Genomic DNA, 16,924 nt, shown 5'->3' on the forward strand with positions numbered 1-16,924 from the left:
CTTTTTTTATGTTCAAGAAGTTGCATTATTGGTAAGAAGTAATTTATTTATTATTGGTTAGTGTGGGGCTTGCCCTCCTGGGGGTTCTTCAGACCTCCAAGATCCTGTTTTAGGGTTACAATATTGTTTTATTTTTCTCTCAGTTGCTTTCCAGCAATTGTCTTTTTCTCTTTCATCCTCACTCGCGCTCTGGCTCTAGCCCCAACCCTGTCTCTCCTCCTGGCTGCTGCTTATAACAGAGCGACAGGTGATTAGATGAATAAATAAATGGGTTGTACTTGTATAGCGCTTTTCTACCTTCAAGGTACTCAAAGCGCTCTGACACTACTTCCACATTTACCCATTCACACACACTGATGGAGGGAGCTGCCATGCAAGGCGCTAACCAGCACCCATCAGGAGCAAGGGTGAAGTGTCTTGCTCAGGACACAACGGACATGACGAGGTTGGTACTAGGTGGGGATTGAACCAGGGACCCTCGGGTTGCGCACGGCCACACTCGCACTGCGGCACGCCGATTAGATAAAAAGGCCCAGGTGGGCCGTCTACGCACCTGTCGCTGATTTCGAGGCCGGTCCTGGCAACATCCTGCTTTGCTGCAGGCCACGCCCCCTCCACAGTTAGCTTCAGAATAACAATGTTATTATAAACAATAAGAGACCTATTATACTCTGAAAATGTTGGTCTTACTTAAAAATGCACGCGTTTAGTTGTGTTCAGTGTTAAAAAAATATTATATGGCTCTTGGGGAAATACATTTTAAAATATTTGGCTTTTTGGCTCTCTCAGCCAAAAAGGTTCCCGACCCCTGGACTAGAGGTTACGCAACAATTCTAGCAGGACTGTCATTGAAGTACAGTGTGTGACTCTTGCAACCAGCGTACATCAGACCATACAACCAGGTGATCAACAATCACTTTATTGAACACTTTATGATCGACAAGACCGTAGCAAGCATAACACCAATAAACGTAGTACATTTTGAATAAGTTTATCCGATTGTGACCGTCAAACTGTCAGCTGTCACTTTAGAAGACACAGAGCTGTCTTTGCAAGCCCCTCTGACGCCTCATTGCTTCCAAAACAATTGTAGCAAACAGAACTCTTAACATCATAAATAACACCTGGATGAGTTTGAGTTTGAGTTTATTTGGAACATGCAAGCATACAACATGATACAGTTTCTCTTTTCAACATGTTGGAAAAGGAGTAGGAAGAAGCAGAGTTTATTTAATGCGACCCCTTTTCTTTACATAACAGTTGCTAAAACTTTTGTTCCCTTCCTGTTCTCAATGTATTTACAATGTATACGCCATAAGTAATAAGTAATCACAATAAAAAAAATAATAATACTTGGTGAAGTAAGGTTTATTCGTACGATGAGATAAGTAAGATTATTTTGAGAATGAATGGGTGAATAAAATCAGAATGTTTATCATGGTTCTTCTTTTTTCTACTTTGTAAACACTTCAAGTTTGAAGAGTTTCTTGAAGTGGATTATATTAGTACATTGTTTTATTGCTTTGTTTAATCCATTCCATAATTTAATTCCACATACTGATACACTAAAGGTCTTAAGTGTTGTACGTGCATACAAATGTTTTAAATTTCATTTTTCTCTAAGATTATATTTCTCTTCTTTTGTTGAGAAGAATTTTTGTGTATTCTTGGGAAGCAGGTTATAGTTTGCTTTGTGTATAATTTTAACTGTTTGCAATTTCACTATGTCGTGGAATTTCAATATCTTTGATTCAATAAATAAAGGGTTTGTATGTTCTCTATGTCCAACATTATGTATTATTCTAACTGATCTGTTTTGTAACACTGTTAGTGAATGAAGTGCACTTTTGTAATTATTTCCCCATATTTCTACACAGTAACTCAGATATGTAACACTAGTGAGCAGTAGAGAATATAAAGTGATTTTTGGTCTAGAACATATTTGGCTTTATTCATTATTGACGTATTTCTTACTACTTTATGTTGTATATTTTTTACATGAGATTTCCAGTTCAATTTATCATCAATCATTATACCTAGAAATTTGGTTTCATTTACTCTTTCTTTGCCATAATAACAAGTGAAACAAAGTTTCAGCTACAGATTATTATTCGCATCCAGACAGAAAGAAGAAGCTGTTGTAGCATGCATACACACACTACATCCAATACGGCCTTTTTTTTTAAAAATCAGTTTTTTCTTCATGGATTTGAATGACTTACACACAAGTATATTGTTGGCGTGCGTCACTGGATCAGCAACGAACTCTGACAATTCACTGATAAAGTCCGAATAGGGCCCTGGGGGGGCAGTAGATAACAGCCAGGTAGAGAGGCAGCGGTGTGACAGACCTCATAGTAAGCACCTCAAACGATTTATATTTATTATTTAGGTTAGGGGTAAGGTTAAAGTTTTCATTGTATATTAGTGCGACCCCCTTACCTCTTTTAAGGGGACGGGCAATATGCGCATATTACATAATATGTGATTCCTCCAGATTTTTTCACCTTTTGATGATATTACAGACCGTAGATGATGAAATACCCTAAATTCCTTGCAAAAGTTTGTTGAGAAAGGTTATTCTTAAACCGTTTTTAAACGCATTTGTTGACAAAGTGGTGACCCTCGCCCCGTTCTTGTTTGCCAATGACTGAGCATTTCATGGAAGCTGCTTTTATACCCAATCATGGCACCCACCTGTTTTCCCAATGAGCCAGTTCACTTGTGGGATGTTCCAAATAAGTGTTTGATGAGCATTCCTCAACTTTCCCAGTCTTTTTTACCACTCGTGCTTGCTTTTTTCAAACATATTGCAGGCATAATATTCCAAATGAGCTAATATTTGCAAAAAAATGGATGCATCTTGTCTTTGAAGTTAATTCAATTGAATACAAGTTGAAAAGGATTTTCAGATCATTGTATTCTGTTTTTATTTACCATTTACACAACGTGACAACGTCACTGGTGTTGGGGTTTTGTGCATCACAGCACGTGCAGGTGTCACATGTGTCAGATGTAGATTAGATCCTGAGCATGTCAGCGTGTTTGTCAAGGACTTCTCCCAAGCCACAATCACACCTGTATTACTTTATGGTGCATCATATCCAAAAGTTCAAACGCAGATTCTTATCTTTACTGTAGGCTTGTTTTGACTCGAGCATGTGGACACCAGAAGTGAGAAGGTTCGCCTGTCACCTTTTTTTTAATATTCATTTCCTGTCCGACAGCCACACACCGTTTCCCTTACGTGAAGAAACGCATCGCGGTGATGTACCAGCAGCACGTGGACCTCAGCCCCATCGAGGTGGCCATCGATGAGATGAGCAAGAAGGTGGCTGAGATCAATCAACTCTGCTCCTCCAGCGAGGTGGACATGATCCGACTGCAACTCAAACTGCAGGGCAGCATCAGTGTCCAGGTGCTTGTCTGCCACTCAACACGTCCTCGGTTTTTAAACATCAGTGTGTGACTTGTAGCTATTCAATTAAAAAAAAAAGTTGATCCACTAAAGCTGTTGCACACAATCCAATCCACTTTATTTGTATAGCACATTTAAACAACATAAATGTTTCCACGACAATATTAAAAACAATATTAAAATATTATCCTTAGCTCCGCCAATGACTGAATAAAAAAATCAAAAAAATATAAAAATGAATATGATTACAAACGATTTTAAAGGGTAAAACCAATTAAAACAATAAATAGAAAAAACCCCCACAGAAAACAGAGGACTACACAACTCAGGTAGTGTTAAAAGCCAGAGAATAAAAATGGGGCTTAAGATCAATCAATCAATCAATGTTTACTTATATAGCCCTAAATCACTAGTGTCTCAAAGGGCTGCACAAACCACTACCACATCCTCGGTAGGCCCACATAAGGGCAAGGAAAACTCACACCCAGTGGGACGTTGGTGACAATGATGACTATGAGAACCTTGGAGAGGAGGAAAGCAATGGATGTCGAGCGGGTCTAACATGATACTGTGAAAGTTCAATCCATAATGGATCCAACACATTCGCGATAGTCCAGTCCAAAGCGGATCCAACACAGCAGCAAGAGTCCCGTTCACAGCGTAGCCAGCAGGAAACCATCCCAAGCGGAGGCGGATCAGCAGCGCAGAGATGTCCCCAGCCGATACACGGGCGAGCAGTACATGGCCACCGGATCGGACCGGACCCCCTCCACAAGGGAGAGTGGGACATAGGAGAAAAAGAAAAGAAGCGGCAGATCAACTGGTCTAAAAAGGGAGTCTATTTAAAGGCTAGAGTATACAAATGAGTTTTAAGGTAAGACTTAAATGCTTCTACTGAGGTAGCATCTCGAACTGTTACCGGGAGGGCATTCCAGAGTACTGGAGCCCCAATAGAAAACGCTCTATAGCCCGCAGACTTTTTTTGGGCTTTGGGAATCACTAATAAGCCGGAGTCTTTTGAAGGCAGATTTCTTGCCGGGACATATGGTACAATACAATCGGCAAGATAGGATGGAGCTAGACCGTGTAGTATTTTATACGTAAGTAGTAAAACCTTAAAGTCACATCTTAAGTGCACAGGAAGCCAGTGCAGGTGAGCCAGTATAGGTATATATGTATGTATATATGTATATAAAGGTATATACAGTATAGGTATATATGTATGTATATATGTATATAAAGGTGTATACAGTATAGGTATATATGTATATAAAGGTATATACAGTATAGGTATATATGTATGTATATATGTATATAAAGGTTTATACAGTATAGGTATATATGTATGTATATATGTATATAAAGGTATATACAGTATAGGTATATATGTATGTATGTATATATGTATATAAAGGTATATACAGTATAGGTATATATGTATGTATATATGTATATAAAGGTATATACAGTATAGGTATATATGTATGTATATAAAGGTATATACAGTATAGGTATATATGTATGTATATATGTATATAAAGGTATATACAGTATAGGTATATATGTATGTATATAAAGGTATATACAGTATAGGTATATATGTATATAAAGGTATATACAGTATAGGTATATATGTATGTATATATGTATATAAAGGTATATACAGTATAGGTATATATGTATGTATATATGTATATAAAGGTTTATACAGTATAGGTATATATGTATGTATATATGTATATAAAGGTATATACAGTATAGGTATATATGTATGTATGTATATATGTATATAAAGGTATATACAGTATAGGTATATATGTATGTATATAAAGGTATATACAGTATAGGTATATATGTATGTATATAAAGGTATATACAGTATAGGTATATATGTATGTATATATGTATATAAAGGTATATACAGTATAGGTATATATGTATGTATATAAAGGTATATACAGTATGGGTATATATGTATATAAAGGTATATACAGTATAGGTATATATGTATGTATATATGTATATAAAGGTGTATACAGTATAGGTATATATGTATGTATATATGTATATAAAGGTATATACAGTACAGGCGTAATGTGATCAAACTTTCTTGTTCTTGTCAAAAGTCTAGCAGCCGCATTTTGTACCAACTGTAATCTTTTAATGCTAGACATGGGGAGACCCCAAAATAATACGTTACAGTAATCGAGACGAGACGTAACAAACGCATGGAGAATGATCTCGGCGAGTAGCGACGCTAACGCTAACGTTTCTGTTAGCTAGCCTACAATCAACAGCGTATTTAAAGCAAAGCTCCCTTCTGCATGCCCCAGGGCTGCGAGCATTACAAAGCTTGCTTTATTTGTAAAGATCTTAGACCATATAGTATCTTAAAATGTGTTCTCAGGTTTTCATAAGACCACCCAGTTGTTGATAATGTAATGCACTGACTAAACTGTTTATTTTTTATATACAGTGAAGTGCCAGCTTTCATAAAACAATTTGATTTTAATTGTTAAGCACTGATGTGTCCATGATTACATAGAAGTTCAGTAGCACTGAAATGTATATTTTCTGCATTCATTTTGGTTTTTTAATAATTTTAATTTGCACAGACAGAAAATATTTTGGTGAAGTGGATTCAGCGCAGTCAATACATTTTGAATTTCTTCAGTGACACTGAAATCATGATGTATCGTGGATGAAATTTCTTTCAATCGTAGTATCGTGATCTTATCGTTATCGTGGGCAAAATATCGTGATATTATCGTATCGCGAGGTACCTGATGATACCCAGCCCTAGCATCCCCCAGCCTGACAGAGAAAGACCTCTCTGACAGGTAGGATCTGAACCAATGTAATGCAGTCCCCCTGACACCCACATAGTCTCTCAGGCGCTCTAAAAGAATTGTGTGGTCAATTGTGTCAAAAGCAGCTGCAAGATCTAAAAGCACTAAAATGGCAGAGCTGCCAGAATCAGACACTTAAAACAAGTCATTAAAAACCTTTAAAAGTGCAGATTCAGTACTGTGCAAAGCTTTGTATCCAGACTGAAATGGATCTAAAAAGGCTGCAGTTGCGGCAAAACACATTTCTCTAAAAAATTTTGACACAAAAAGTTACTTCTTTAAAAATGCGAGGGGGGACTGGGTCTGTGGGACAGGACGAGGGTTTTAGTGTGTCACAAACTAATGAACTAACGGCAATCGAGCTTATAGTTATAATTGAATTATTGCCACGTTTATTTTTTCAGGTAAATGCTGGGCCGCTCGCCTACGCTCGTGCTTTCCTGGACGACGCATGTGCCAAGAAGTATCCTGACAACAAGGTCAAACAGTTGAAAGAGGTCTTCAGGTAAGTCTTCAACACGCTCCGTCACAGATCCCAGGATGAAATATTGTGGAGAGGCGGAGCCGACAGAGAGGCAGGGCTGGCTGGGGCCCGGCCCAAGATGGTGCGAGGTGGTGTGATAGCAAAATTACTTGTACTCGTTTTAATTGATGATGTTCTTTGAACGGGTCGCCAAAAGTTATTAGGCTTAGGAATGTGACGCTCTGCAGGAGACCTCTAATCTGATCAAGCTCTGTCTCCTGTGTCTTTGATGTGACATGTAGACTCTAGTTGACCGGGCATATGTGTTATCTATTCCTGACCCCCCCTCTGGGCTAAATTGGTCCCCTTTCCTGAGTGAACCCCCACCCTTCTGGGCAAACGACACCCCCTCCTCTTCACAGGACCTTGGCGACTCTTTTACTGGGGTACTCTATGTTGATGAGCGTGGAGGGTGGGACTTCTGAGAATGTATAATTGTCATGACATATTCTAAAAGAGTTAGAACAAGCCGGAACAAACGGATGTGTCGTTCTGGTTTGGTCTCGCTTTGCAAAGCTTGTTATTATTTTTGTTTGTTACTTTAATAAATCATTTTAAAGCTAATTGTCAGTAAAGGATCGTCTTTAAGAAATTTCCACAATAGGGGCAAGGATCCTTCGAAGGCACACGGCAAGTGGGTGATGTGGATTTCAAGGTTCGACGCTCGGACCGTGGCAGAGACATGCAAATCTACCATCTAAACCTACTGAAGGCAATGGAGGGAGGCGGAGCCTGTTTCCATGGTAACAGTAGTGAGGGAGGAGGAGGAGTTGGGACCAGAGATCCCGTCTCTCGCTCTCTTCGGGCGTCTCGTTTCATTCCGTCGTTGTTTCTCCACCTCTCTCCCCGACGTTCACGGCTGCCGCCCTTTTAAACAGTGTGAGAGGATTCATTAATCGTATCCAGGTGCACGATCCACGCACCTGATCTCGATTGTGGCGTCGCTCCCGGCAGGCCCCGCCTCGCCGCTCGCTCGCCATCCCCGCCTCCTCGCCGCCATCTTGGGCCGGGCTCCAGCGTGCCCTGCGTCTCTGTCGGACTGTCGGCTCCGCCTCTCCACAAATATATTCTTGGTTCCGTGACGGAGCTCTTAACTCAAAATACTTGTAGTTCAAAACATTTGTATGCACGTACAACACTTAAGACCTTCAGTATATTTGTATGTGGAATTAAATGATGGAATGGATCAAGCAAAGCAATCAAACAATTCTGACCACAGGACTTTCCTCCAGAATGTCTGATCTTTGTCCATGTGATGTCAGATGAAACAAAAATGTAGCTCTTTGGCCACAATAACCAGCAATGTGTTTGAAGGAGAAAAGGTGAGGTCTTTAATCCTAGGAACACCATTCCTACCGTCAAGCATGGTGGTGGTAGTATAATGTTCTGGGTCTGTTTTGCTGCCAATGGAACTGCTGCTTTACAGAGAGTAAATGGGACAATGAAAAAGGAGGATTACAGAATCAGAATTAGAAATACTTTAATAATCCCCGAGGATTATATTAACATTTTCAGCACAATCCCATTCAAGAGCAGGCAGACTGTACAGTGAGAGAGAACAGGATCGCTCACAGGTCTGCCAACTTCCGGTGCTCCTCACAAAAATGGTGAGAAACAGCGAAGAAGGGGGGAGGGGGAGAAAATACAATTCAGTCTAAAAAAAAAAAAATACCTCCAAATTCTTCAGGACAAGCTAAAATCATCAGCCCGGAGGTTGGGTCTTGGGCGCAGTTGGGTGTTCCAACAGGACAATGACCCCAAACACATGTCAAAAGTGGCCAAGGAATGGCTAAATCAGGCTAGAATGAAGGTATTAGAATGGCCTTCCCAAAGTCCTGACTTAAAGAAACAAGTCCATGTAAAAAAAAAAAAAAAAAAAATTTAGCTGAACTGCACCAACTTTGTCAAGAGGAGTAGTCAAAAAACTCAAGCAGAAACTTGTGGATGGCTACCAAAAGCGCCTTATTGCAGTGAAACTTGCCAAGGGACATGTAAGCAAATATTAACATTGCTGTACGTATACTTTTGACCCAGCAGATTTGGTAGAGCCATAATAAATTCATAACAGAAGCAAATTTTATGAAATGTTTTTTGTGAACCAACAAGTATGTGCTCCAATCACTCTATCACAACAAAATAAGAGTTGTAGAAATGATTGGAAACTTAAGACAGCCATGACATTATGTTCTTTACAAGTGTATGTAAACTTTTGCCCTCGACTATATTTACACAATGAAAAATAGACTACAGTAAATGGACACTATAGAGTTAATAAATCCTGTTTGGTCAATTGTGGTGGAAAAGTCTGGGATGTAACCCGAGGCCTCATCCTGTTTGTGACGCCAATTTCATGAAGTGGAAATACCGAATCTTAAAGGCCTACTGAAATGAGATGTTCATATTTAAACGGGGATAGCAGGTCCATTCTATGTGTCATACTTCATCATTTTTGTGATATTTCCATATTTTTGCTGAAAGGATTTAGTAGAGAACATCCACGATAAAGTTTGCAACTTTTGGTCGCTAATAAAAAAGCCTTGCCTGTACCGGAAGTAGCAGACGATGTGCGCGTGATGTCACGGGTTGTGGAGCTCCTCACATCTGAACATTGTTTATAATCATGGCCACCAGCAGCGAGAGCGATTCGGACCGAGAAAGTGACGATTTCCCCATTAATTTGAGCGAGGATGAAAGATTCGTGGATGAGGAAAGTGAGAGTGAAGGAAAAAAAATTGATATACTAGTTTCAAGCATGTTTTACTCAATATAGGTCATCAAATCTCAACAACAAGCTGTAATATCTTACTGAGATCATTTAGGACCAAAACACTTAAAACAAGTAAAACACTCCAACATAAAATCTGCTTAGTGAGAGGAATTATCTTATCAGACAAATAAATATCTTATTTGAGGTAGTTCATCTTACTTAGATTTCAGTTTTTGCAGAGCACGGATACCCTGTGTAGCTTCCAGCAATAGATGGCACCAGTTGGTTTTATTAATTATTTTTGGAGAAATAGTTTTTAATCCTGAACAAATTGGAGGTTGACCAGTGTCTGGGCATGGATTTTGTTTGTCTGTCTCACTGTCTGCTGTGGACCAAAACCTCTGACTTCACTTTTAAAGGCCTACTGATATGAGATTTTTTATTTAAACGGGGATAGCAGGTCCATTCTATGTGTCATACTTCATCATTTCGCCATATTGCCATATTTTTGCTGAAAGGATTTAGTAGAGAACATCCACGATAAAGTTTGCAACTTTTGGTCGCTAATAAAAAAGCCTTGCCAGTACCGGAAGTAGCAGACGATGTGCGCGTGACGTCACGGGTTGTGGAGCTCCTTACATCTGAACATTGTTTACAATCATGGCCACCAGCAGCGAGAGCGATTCGGACTGAGAAAGCGACAATTTCCCCATTAATTTGAGCGAGGATGAAAGATTCGTGGATGAGGAAAGTGAGAGTGAAGGGAAAAAAAAGGCTACAGTGGGGGCTATTCAGATGTTAATAGACAAATTTACTAGGATACATCTGGAAAATCCCTTATCTGTTTATTGTGTTGCTAGTGTTTTAGTGAGATTATACGGTCGTACCTGTACAACCTGAAGGTCGGCACCGCACCTTTCTTCAGCACCAGTCGAGGGGTGGTGGCGATGCCCATCTCTGCTCTTCGCAAGGGACCCTCTTCGAAACACGATCTTTCGAAATGATCGCTGCATAATACACTGTACTTTGTGTGTGTGGTCCAATCCAACCATGTTCGCTTGACCGCTCTGTTCCTTAGTAAAGCTTCACCTTCATCTTTCGGGAATGTAAACAATGAAACACCAGCTGTGTTTGTGTTGCTAAAGGCGGCCGCCATACACCGCTTTCCACCTACAGCTTTCTTCTTTGACGTCTCCATTATTCATTGAACAAATTGCAAAAGATTCAGAAACACAGATGTCCATAATTCTGTGGAATTATGCCATGAAAACAGACAACTTATAGCTGGGAACAATGCTGGAACAAAATGTCCGTTACAATGCGTGACGTCATCATCATACTGCAACGATTTAGCAGGATACTTTGGCGCGAAATTTAAAATTGCAATTTAGTAAACTAAAGCGGCCGTATTGGCATGTGTTGCAATGTTAATATTTCATCATTGATATATAAACTATCAGACTGCGTGGTCGCTAGTAGTGGCTTTCAGTAGGACTTTAAACAGGAACAATAGAGAGTTTGTTACAACAGTTTTAATTACTCACAATCAGATAGTACAAAGTTGGATTGTTACAACAGTTTTAATTACTCACAATCAGATAGTCCAAAGTTGGATTGAATCGATATAAAAACAGACATTGTCTCCGGAGACAAAAGATGGTGCACCCTCATGAAAGGAATTAATAAGAGCGCACCTCAGGTTTGGTCTTCCCTTCTTATTGTTACACTCCCTGATGGCCTGATTTTGGCATAACAACTTATGTAACTGTCCAGTGTTCAAATGTCACCCCACCAACTTGGTCAGGGTGACTTGACCTCTTATGTCGTGCCCCCCCCCATGCATTCAGTTTAGAGAGAACCCTAGGACACTACACAATCTTTGGGTGTGGCCCCTCTGGGCGATTCATTGTGATTTATTTTACATTTGCAGGTATTTTGTGGAAGCGTGCGGCCATGGCTTGGGGATCAACGAGCGGCTGATCAAGGAGGACCAGCAGGAGTATCACGACGAGATGAAGGCCAACTACCGGGACCTGGCCAGAGAACTGTCCATCATCATGCACGAGCAAGTAAGTGCACGGGACTCACTTTTCCAATAATGTTCAACTTGCACGTTGTTAACGCCGCTCTCTCTTTTCTCTTGATGCTGACCCGAGCAGATTGGATGGTAATGATGAGAAATACAGAAAAACAAGTGTTTTTTTTTCTATTTTATTATTGGTGCAGCCAAATGACTGCATTGAGCATGACCTCTGCATTCAAACATTTGTTTTTACAACACTACATTCACAAATCAATTCAGGAGATGATATATTTTGTGTATTTGTATCACCTTGATGGTCACACTTATCTTTACACATTAGCAATAAACAAATTAAATCATGCTCTACACACCTTGTTAGTATGAGGGCTTGCAATGCAGCAGCTGGCTCAATCAATACTTTCCATGCATGCCTACAAATGTACACAACACAGTACCAGCTACAAACCCCGTTTCCATATGAGTTGGGAAATTGTGTTAGATGTAAATATAAACAGAATACAATGATTTGAAAATCCTTTTCAAGCCATATTCAGTTGAATATGCTACAAAGACAACATATTTGATGTTCAAACTCATAAACTTTATTTTTTTTTCAAATAATAATTGACATAGAATTTCATGGCTGCAACACGTGCCAAAGTAGTTGGGAAAGGGCATGTTCACCACTGTGTTACATCACCTTTTCTTTTAACAACACTCAATAAACGTTTGGGAACTGAGGAAACTTAAGCTTTGAAAGTGGAATTCTTTCCCATTCTTGTTTTATGTAGAGCTTCAGTCCTTCAACAGTCCGGGGTCTCCGCTGTCCTATTTTATGCTTCATAATGCGCCACACATTTTTGATGGGAGACAGGTTTGGACTGCAGGCGGGCCAGGAAAGTACCCGGACTCCTTTTTTACAAAGTCACTCTGTTGTAACACGTGCTGAATGTGGCTTGGCATTGTCTTGCTGAAATAAGCAGGGGCGTCCGTGAAAAAGATGGCGCTTAGATGGCAGCATATGTTGTTCCAAAACCTGTATGTACCTTTCAGCATTAATGGTGTATTCACAGATGTGTAAGTTACCCATGCTTTGGGCACTAATGCACCCCCATACCATCACACATGCTGGCTTTTCAACTTTGCGTCGATAACAGTCTGGATGGTTCGCTTCCCCTTTGGTCCGGATGACACAATATCGAATATTTCCAAAAGCAATTTGAAATGTGGACTCGTCAGACCACAGAACACTTTTCCACTTTGTATCAGTCCATCTTAGATGATCTCGGCCCAGAGAAGCCGGCGGCATTTCTGGATGTTGTTGATAAATGGCTTTCCCTTTGCATAGTAGAGCTTTAACTTGCACTTACAGATGTAGCGACCAACTGTATTTAGTGACAGTGGTTTTCTGAAGTGTTCCTGAGCCCATGTGGTGATATCCTTTAGAGATTGATGTCGGTTTTTGGTACCGTGCCGTCTGAGGGATGGAAGGTCACGGTCATTCAATGTTGGTTTCCGGCCATGCCGCTTACGTGGAGTGATTTCTCCAGATTCTCTGAACCTTTTGATGATATTATGGAGCGTAGATGTTGAAATCCCTAAATTTCTTGCAATGTCACTTTGAGAAAGGTTGTTCTTAAACTGTTTGACTATTTGCTCACACAGTTGTGGACAAAGGGGTGTACCTCGCCCCATCCTTTCTTGTGAAAGACTGAGCATTTTTTGGGAAGCTGTTTTTATAGCCAATCATGGCACCCGCCTGTTCCCAATTAGCCTGCACACCTGTGGGATGTTCCAAATAAGTGTTTGATGAGCATTCCTCAACTTTATCAGTACTTATTGTAACCTTTCCCAACTTCTTTGTCACGTGTTGCTGGCATCAAATTCTAAAGTTAATAATTATTTGCAAAAAAAAATAAAATAAAGTTTATGAGTTTGAACATCAAATATGTTGTCTTTGTAGCATATTCAACTGAATATGGCTTGAAAATAATTTGCAAATCATTGTATTCTGTTTATATTTACATCTAACACAATTCCCCAACTCATATGGAAACGGGGTTTGTAAAACAAAAACCTGATTTAATGTAAATTCAGTAGAAATTCAAACCCTTCACTGTGCATTCCTCCTTCACATGTGCAGTGCATTCTTCCATCAGGGTTGCAAAATTCCGGGAATATTCAAAGTTGGAAACTTTCCATGGGAATAAACATTGAATGCAACATGCTGGATCTTGCAGCATGATTATTAGCTAAAACAACCTGATTTAATGCAAATTCAGTAGAATTTCAAACCCTGCACTGTGCATTCCTCCATCACATGTGCAGTGCATTTATCCATCACATGCACAGATAATTCCCAGCACACTACAGCAGGGCTATTGAGGCCACACTAGTATTTGAGCCCAAGGACTTCATCTAGTCAGGTAAGTGTTGATGATATTACCGGGGTAAATATATTTCATCCATGGTATTTAAGTGTAATAGAAGTGTAATTACTGTACGACTGTGGACTACTCCGGCAGACTTCCACTCAAGCTGGCTAGCTGTTCCTGTACTTGTTAAATGATTTTGGGGCCAATTTCTCTAGCTAGCTAGGATTATGTACCGCCACAGTCTCATAATGAACCGAAAAAATTTCTCCGTTAGCCATGATGCTAATTTTCTCTATGTCAAATCCCATTCATTTATGCTAACAACGTTAGCGATCCGAATAGACCTTTTTGTGTGATCTGTAAAGTTCAACTAGCAAATGCCAAATCAAAAGGTGTAGTTTCCTCTGCCTTCTGTTCTGAATGTAGGGCAGACCTGGGCAGATTAAGGCCCCGGGGGGCCACATGCGGCCCGTTAAGCTTTTCAATCTGGCCTGCCGGACATTCCCCCCAAAATTTTTAGATCTTTAAGATGGAAAGTGTAGCTGCAATTATGATGTGCACTCATGTTTTCTAATGACCGTAAGTCTTCAACTATACTAAGTACTATGGTCATCTAATTAGTTACTATGGTCATCCAATTAGTAACTATGGTCATCTAATTAGTTACTATGGTCATCTAATTAGTTACTATGGTCATCTAATTAGTTACTATGGTCATCTAATTAGTAACTGTGGTCATCTAATTAGTTACTATGGTCATCTAATTAATTACTATGGTCATCTAAATAGTAACTATGGTCATCTAATTAGTTACTATGGTCATCTAATTAGTTACTATGGTCATCTAATTAGTTACTAGGGTCATCTAATTAGTTACTAGGGTCATCTAATTAGTTACTAGGGTCATCTAATTAGTTACTAGGGTCATCTAATTAGTTACTATGGTCATCTAATTAGTTACTATGGTCATCTAATTAGTTACTATGGTCATCTAATTAGTAACTATGGTCATCTAATTAGTTACTATGGTCATCTAATTAGTTACTATGGTCATCTAATTAGTTACTATGGTCATCTAATTAATTACTATGGTCATCTAATTAGTTACTATGGTCATCTAATTAGTTACTAGGGTCATCTAATTAGTTACTAGGGTCATCTAATTAGTTACTAGGGTCATCTAATTAGTTACTAGGGTCATCTAATTAGTTACTATGGTCATCTAATTAGTTACTATGGTCATCTAATTAGTTACTATGGTCATCTAATTAGTAACTATGGTCATCTAATTAGTTACTATGGTCATCTAATTAGTTACTATGGTCATCTAATTAGTTACTATGGTCATCTAATTAATTACTATGGTCATCTAATTAGTAACTGTGGTCATCTAATTAGTTACTATGGTCATCTAATTAGTTACTACGGTCATCTAATTAGTTACTATGGTCATCTAATTAGTAACTATGGTCATCTAATTAGTTACTATGGTCATCTAATTAGTTACTATGGTCATCTAATTAGTAACTATGGTCATCTAATTAGTTACTATGGTCATCTAATTAGTTACTATGGTCATCTAATTAATTACTATGGTCATCTAATTAGTAACTGTGGTCATCTAATTAGTTACTATGGTCATCTAATTAGTTACTACGGTCATCTACGTCACAGCAGCTCAGACGAGGCACCAAGCAGTGTGGGCAGAAAGCGTTTCCACAGACATAGAAGGAGATTTTCACAATTAAGTTCTAAAGCTTAGGTATATAATATAATACAGTAGAAAGTACTTTATTGATCCCTGGGGGACATTCAGCAAATATCAGATATATCAAATTGTAGGTGAGTTTATTTTATACCCTTTGCGTTCATATTTCACTGTTTGTTGCATTTCAATTTATTGTAAGATATGTTGATCAAAAGGTGGTGTGACATTCACATTTTGTCAATATTCAGTGTTTTATCCTTCGTAGAAAAACTAAAAATTCCATTAAGTTTTTTAAGGCGGTCATTCACTCAGATATTATTGTGAAGTTTTGTATCAGTGTTCCTAAAAATAGATACACCGGCGCCCACACACAGATGCTTCAGCCATCCTAGTCACTGCCGTTGTGTCCTTGGGCAAGACACTTTACCCACCTGCTCCCAGTGGCACCCACACTGCTTTAAATGTCACTTAGATATTGGGTTTTCACTATATAAAAGCGCTGTGAGTCAGTAGAGAAAAAGCGCTATATAAATATAATTCACTTCACTTCATTAACACTCACAAGTATAAAAGTACTTTTTAAAAGTAATCATTTCTTCCTTCAACCATGAAAAAAAATCATGATGACACTAGCATTTACTTCATTTAAGAATATTTTCAACATATTGAGCTAAAAGGTCTTTTTTTTTTCTACCAAAAAAGTCCATTTGTTATTAGTGAGAATATATTTATTTTAAGGTATTTTTGGGTTCTTTGAGGTTAGCTTGTTTTGGAAAGTCTTGATCAGCCGAATTCTCTCGTTCTATCGGCAGATATTTTTGCTTAGTTCAAGTAAAATACCCCTCATTTTTGTATTTTTGTTGTTGTTGTTTTTGATCACTGACTTTTTGCAGTGCGGGGTCTTAAAAATTCTAAAAAAAATAAATAAATGAAAAAAAGTCTTAAATCCAATAATTTAACCTATTTCTACTATAACAATCTACAAGGTTAAAATAGATTGCTTCTCTTTCTTCCCCTCAATTCTTCTGCTATATCTAGTTATCATTACATGTATGTATTGTTGCATTTCAACAACTGTATTGTTGATAATATAGGTAATTATTGGTATTGTTCATTATCAATAGTGCTACTTATATTAGTATTTGTATTGCTCCATTTGTGGTGTAATAATGCTCATTGTCATTTCTGTATTATTTATTTCGCTAACTGCTTCTTTGCTATAACTTTTACTATCATATTTGTACATATGATGATGTTGTTCTGTTGTTGTTGTTGTTGTCTCTCTGTCTTAACCCCCTTTCATCCCCACAATATCCCCCTC

General features: G+C 38.7%; 1 protein-coding gene across 5 annotated transcripts in view; it reads left to right on the top strand.

The window, feature by feature from the left end:
- Positions 1-16,924, top strand: part of LOC133538482 (dedicator of cytokinesis protein 9-like) — a 304,828-nt gene that overhangs the window by 284,939 nt on the left and 2,965 nt on the right. For all 5 annotated transcript variants that reach the window (XM_061880143.1, XM_061880142.1, XM_061880141.1 and 2 more), the window contains exons 50-52: positions 3,228-3,418; positions 6,672-6,772; positions 11,428-11,566. In XM_061880143.1, the coding sequence (XP_061736127.1) occupies positions 3,228-3,418; positions 6,672-6,772; positions 11,428-11,566 (431 nt within the window). The remainder of the gene's footprint in view (positions 1-3,227; positions 3,419-6,671; positions 6,773-11,427; positions 11,567-16,924) is intronic.

This window comes from Nerophis ophidion, linkage group LG19, assembly GCF_033978795.1.
Source record: "Nerophis ophidion isolate RoL-2023_Sa linkage group LG19, RoL_Noph_v1.0, whole genome shotgun sequence".
Classification (NCBI taxonomy): domain Eukaryota; kingdom Metazoa; phylum Chordata; class Actinopteri; order Syngnathiformes; family Syngnathidae; genus Nerophis; species Nerophis ophidion.